At 38.8% G+C, this 5631-nt stretch overlaps 1 protein-coding gene across 2 annotated transcripts; it reads left to right on the top strand.

Moving 5' to 3' along the window:
* Window positions 1-262: 262 nt before the first annotated feature.
* Window positions 263-4501, top strand: TRMT10C (tRNA methyltransferase 10C, mitochondrial RNase P subunit). 2 transcript variants are annotated; one of them, XM_040225800.1, is made up of 2 exons: window positions 263-559; window positions 2978-4501. In XM_040225800.1, exon 2 carries the CDS (start codon window positions 3004-3006, stop codon window positions 4264-4266), a length of 1263 nt encoding a protein of 420 aa, XP_040081734.1. In that variant the 5' UTR covers window positions 263-559; window positions 2978-3003; the 3' UTR covers window positions 4267-4501. The 2 variants fall into 2 exon arrangements, with proteins under 2 accessions (XP_040081734.1, XP_040081742.1); XM_040225808.1 differs by having other exon boundaries at window positions 276-438.
* Window positions 4502-5631: the final 1130 nt, after the last annotated feature.

Here is a 5631-nt window from a genome sequence, read left to right as displayed (position 1 = left end):
ACACCGGATGCTGAGTTCACCGAATATTGCTTCTGCCAACTTTCATAAAAATGTTTGAACTCGACTTCATTTTCTCATATTCCATTCATCCGTTACCCACTCTCACCTGGCTTCAGCCCCCAAATCTCACAATGTGGTTCCAATCGTCTTTGTACTGCTAAGGTCAGTGGGTGTTTTTCAGCCTGTGTGCCACCACAATGCTACTTTCCAGACCGGAAGACGCGCCCCTAATGGTATGACGTCATATGGCAGCGCCTGGAGGAAAGGGCGGGATTTCCGGCTTCGAGTCTTTGGTCCACGACGGGAACTGCCGAGTGATAGGCAAGCTGTGAGTCACGTACGGCGCGCGTCCCTTGGCAGAAGTTCACGGTAGCATCTTGGGTGCTCTTGGGTTCCTTGCGGTTTGCACCCGCGGGAGTTATTGTCTCTTCACTGCTGGTATGGGCGGCTTTCTTGTCAGTGTGTGTGGCGTGGTGGGAGGAATTGGGAGGCCTAAGGTACTGGAGCCTGTATGCAAGGAAGGCCCACAGATAAAAGGAAGCCCAGTAATTCATAAACTGTAAGTAGAACGATACCTGGAGGGCTTCCCTATTGGCTTCGCAGCTAAGAATCTGCTTGGCAATGCCGGAGATCCGGTTAGATCCATGGGTTGAGAAATGGCAACCCACTCCACTATTCTTGCCTGGGAAATCCCATGGACAGAGTAATCTGGTGGGTTACAGTCCATGGGGTCTAAAAGAATCGGACACGAGGTAGCAGCTAAACAACATCAACAAAGTACAATACATGAAACGAAAGGGTGTTGCCTAAAATGATATTCTTGTTCACCGTTTAAATTGGGGGGGAGGCGTGTGTTTCTATGATATCCTAAAAATAGTTATAAGTTACAAAGACAAAACTCAAGACTTTTTCTGAAATACATACCTTTCATATTGAGGCCGATAACTCTCGCTTAAATATTTCGAAGAGTCTACAGTAAAATGTTTTCTTCTTTAAAAGCTGTCTGAACTTGTTTTAAATAAGAGAAGCATTGACCTGGAGTATTTAATCGAAAAATACTTGAATGATAAACGTGAGCTATATACTGCGAAGCATTGGGTTCAGTGTCAAAATACAAACACAGCCCTTATCCTGATTACCATGGTGGTGGTTTAGTTTCTAAATTGTGCCTGACTCTTGAGACCCCATGGACTGTAGCCCGCCAGGTTCCTCTGTCCATGGGATTTCCCAGGCTAGAAATATTGTGGTGGGTTACCATTTCCTTCTCTAGGGGATCTTCCCAACCCAGGAATGGAACCCAGGTCTCCTGCATTGCAGATGAACTCCTTCACTGCAGGCGGACTCTACCAGCTGAACTAAGAGGGAAGTCAGTAGGAGGAATAGTTGATCTAAAGTTTGAGGTGACAAATTAGCTAGCTAGAGATGTAACTGAAGAGATAAACAAAAGGTGATTTTGTGGGGAAAAAAATTATATGCCACATATATTAAGTTTAGAATTGACCTGGCAACAGTGAGTTTAAAAATACATATTGAGGAGGATGAGTGTATTGATCAGATCTGCACTAGCTCTAAATTGTTAAGAGATGAGGGAGAGCAAATTTAGAAGCTAGGAGATACAATTAAGGAAGTTGAAGAGAAGTGAATGGATTCAGGAAGTATTTAGAAAATAAATGATTATAGCTCAAATTAGGAATGGAAGGTTTGAGAGGGGACAGTAATGAAATGACTCCTAGTTTCTGGCATCAGCAAATGGATGGATATTGTCCCTCCCTGAAACAACAGAAGGAAAAGCAGATTGGGAAGGAAAGGGAGACAGATTTCAGTTTGTTGCATTTGAAGTGTCATCTCATACATGGTGATCAAAGTCAGGGAGGTATATCAGAGTTCATAGAGAAAATATTTAGATTGAAAAAAGGACTAAGGACACAACTCAGAAGCATATCCACCTTGTGTGTGTTTGTGGGTGGGGGTGGGGGATCGAGCTGAACATCAGTGTATAGGTCAGAGACCTAGGAATATGCAGTGTCAGTAAATGAAGCCAAGGGAAGAAGGAATTTTTCAAGTATTTTAGTTGCATTTTGTGAAAAATTGAATTCCTTTTTTTTTTTTTTTTTTTTTTTGCTTGAAGTCAAGCATTAGTTTGACATCTTTAAGCATCTTCATTGTTTTGTGGACTTCCAGACCTATAGGATAAAATTGTAGAGCATATATATATATATACTTGCCCTAATTCTGGATATTTTGTTTGGCAATAACATATTTCCTGCGGAGTAAAGTCTATATTGAAGAAGGGAGATTTTATTTTGTTTTTAAATCAGAAGATCACTCTAGGGACTTCTTGGTACTCCAGTGGCTAAGACTTGGTGCTCCCCAACGCAGGAGTCCCAGGTTTGATCCTTGATCAGGAAACCAGATTCCTTATGCTGCAACTAAGACCTGTACAACCAAATAAATAAATGTTTTTTAAAAAAACTTTAAAAACATCTCTCTTTTGAAAACATGAGGGCACTGGCACAGCGGCTGCTAAATGGTTTTTACTAGTTGCCATTTTCTGTAATGTTTCTGCCCTTTGTCTTTACATATTGCTTATTGAGGATCTTTTGTTTGGGTCTGTATTTAGGCTTAGTAGAAAATGGAGAAGAATATAGTGCTATCTCGGCCATATAGTACCTAACTTTCTTATTCAGTAACATTGATCTTCTGGGTCCCCAGATACAAATCTAAGTAGGATCTTCAAGGTATCCTTTTGCCTAAAACAAGAGTGAAATTCCTATGTCAAATAAGAACCCAAAAGAGTTTTCTCCACTTTTTGCCTAATGAATGATCACAGGCTGTAGGCCACAGGAATCAAGAAAAATTAATGGTGCAACAAATAAGTTGGACGAAGATTCCACTTTGTGTTTCAGAATCAACTGTATTTTGATATCTCAAATTTATACAATCTTTAACTTTTCATTACATTTTTCTTTTTTTATAGGGCTTTTCTACATACCTGTTCTCAAAATGAGTTTCAGTATCACCTTCTTAAGACCTTTTGCCAGAGTTTTAGTGCCATTTACCCTTCATAGGAAGAGAAGGGTTTTATATTCAACAATTCTGCAGAGATACATGTCTTCCAAAATACCAGCTGCATCCTGTCCTAATAAGGAGAATACACCACCTCCTGAAGAGCTGGAGTTGAATAGGTGGAAAATTACAATGAAATCTAGTGTGCAAGAAGAGGATGTTTCAACAGTCACAAGTAGCGAGGATGAAGATCCTCTAGCTGCCACCAGGGAGTTAGTTGAGATGTGGAGGTTGCTTGGCAAAGAAGTACCAGAACACTTCAGTGAAGAAGAGCTCAAAACCCTTATGGAATGTGTTTCTAAGTCATCAAAAAGAAAATATTTAAAATACTTATATATTAAGGAAAAAATGAAAAAAGCCAGACAAATAAAAAAAGAAATGAAAAAAGCAGAAAAAGAAGAAGTTAAAAAAGATCAGCTACCAGAAACCATTAAGGAAGATAAACAGCAAAACTTTCTATTTCTACGACTTTGGGACAGGAACATGGACATTGCAATGGGCTGGAAAGGTGCCCAGGCCATGCAGTTTGGACAGCCTTTGGTTTTTGACATGGCTTATGATGACCATATGAAACCAAAAGAATTGCAGAATGCTGTTTCCCAACTTTTAGAAAGTGAAGGATGTAACAGAAGAAATGTTGATCCTTTCCATATTTATTTCTGCAATCTTAAAACAGGTGGCGCGTACTATAAAGAGTTAGTTAAACGTTATGGAGAAAAATGGAACAAATTGCTTTTAACAGCAACAGAAAAGTCTCATGTAGATTTATTTCCAAAAGATAGTATTATATATTTAACTGCAGATTCTCCCAATGTTATGACTACTTTCAAGCATGACAAAATTTATATAGTGGGGTCTTTCGTTGATAAGAATATGCAGCCAGGCACATCCCTAGCCAAAGCAAAACGGCTGAAGCTGGCAACAGAATGCCTTCCATTAGATAAATATCTGCAGTGGGACACTGGTACCAAAAATCTCACTTTAGATCAAATGATGCGTATTTTGTTATGTCTGAAAAATACTGGTAGCTGGGAAGAGGCTTTGAAGTTTGTTCCTAGGAGAAAACATGCTGGTTATCTGGAGATTTCTCAGCATTCTCAAGAGTTTCTCAACAGAATGAAGAAGTCAAAGACTTTTAATTCATTTCCAAGAGGCTCTATAAATAGACACAGAAAAAGCAGCTTAAAGGAGAACATTTGATAGCTTAAAAATAAAGTGAATTAGGAATACAGTTCTATTATTCCCTTTCATCATGAAGGAAATTCACTTCTTTTTCTTTTAAAGGTTGTCTTTCCAAACTGAAGTATTGTCTTTCTCCAATTAATCAAATATGTAAAACTTTAGAAATACATTTTGTTTACTATAGAAACAAACAAAACCTTAGTAACAAGAGTTGTCCATGTTTGTTTGAGCCCAGTAAAAGAATTGTACCATTTGTGTGACTTTTTTATGCCTACTTTGAGTCTCTGACTCCATTTTCGTTCTTAAATGTTCTTTTCAGCCATGTCAACAGCTAACCTTTCATCAAAAATAGATGAAACCTCAGGTGGTGGTTTATTTAAGGTAACATTTGGAAAAACGTCAGTAACATTTGGTACAGTGGTGGGCATGTCATAGACACTAAGGTATATCGTTTAACTGAGGCTTTGTTAAGATGTCCCTTGGAATGTTATGAGATTGGGCTATATAATGAAAAATGTGTTTGTAGGGATAAAATTCATCTCTTGTCCTCTTAGGAAAAAAGATTTCATTTGAAGAGTGTCATTAAAGCACTTCCCTGTTGTAGATAAAGTATTTTCTTTTCAAGGAGATGCTTCCTTTTTCCCAGTCCTGTGGTTTGAATGGAAGCTGCCATATTTTTACAGGCCTTGCTCCCCTGGCCACAGCTGATTATCCCAAAAAAGACACCTCACTCACACTTTGATATGAACATCTGACTTTTAAGAGAGGCAGGCCACTCAGAAAATTCTTTTCCAGGATTTTTGGACTTCTCAAGATAGCCTTTGTTAATTCCTTTTTCGTGGTGAACTTTGAGAGGAAGCTCTCGTATTCCTTTTTCTATGAAGGGTATACTGAAAGGAACTTTAGGAACCACATTGTAGTCTTGCACCATTGAAAAGTTGGAAAACATGGGAATAGAAATGGCCAAATATTTCTACTTAGTTTCTGAACTGGATATTAGCCTGAGGCATGCTATCTAGTACGTTTATTAAAGCAGAACTCAATCTTTCACTAAATATTAAGTACTTATTCTGTGCCAATAGTTCATCAGGCACTCTATCAGATCCAGACCCTTAAGTTTATTTCTCACTTCCACTGATTTAGGTCATACCTGAATGGTCTGTCTAGTGGTTTTCCCTACTTTCTTCAATTTAAGTCTGAATTTGGCAATAAGGAGTTCATGATCTGAGCCACAGTCAGCTCCTGGTCTTGTTTTTGTTGACTGTATAGAGCTCCATCTTTGGCTGCAAAGAATATAATCAATCTGATTTCGGTGTTGACCATCTGGTGATGTCCATGTGTAGAGTCTTCTCTTGTGTTGTTGGAAGAGGGTGTTTGCTATGA

Source organism: Oryx dammah, unplaced genomic scaffold (assembly GCF_014754425.2).
Source record: "Oryx dammah isolate SB20612 unplaced genomic scaffold, SCBI_Odam_1.1 HiC_scaffold_2, whole genome shotgun sequence".
Classification (NCBI taxonomy): domain Eukaryota; kingdom Metazoa; phylum Chordata; class Mammalia; order Artiodactyla; family Bovidae; genus Oryx; species Oryx dammah.
The sequence above is the reverse complement of the archived record's forward strand: the minus strand, read 5'-3'. Positions and strand labels throughout refer to the sequence as shown.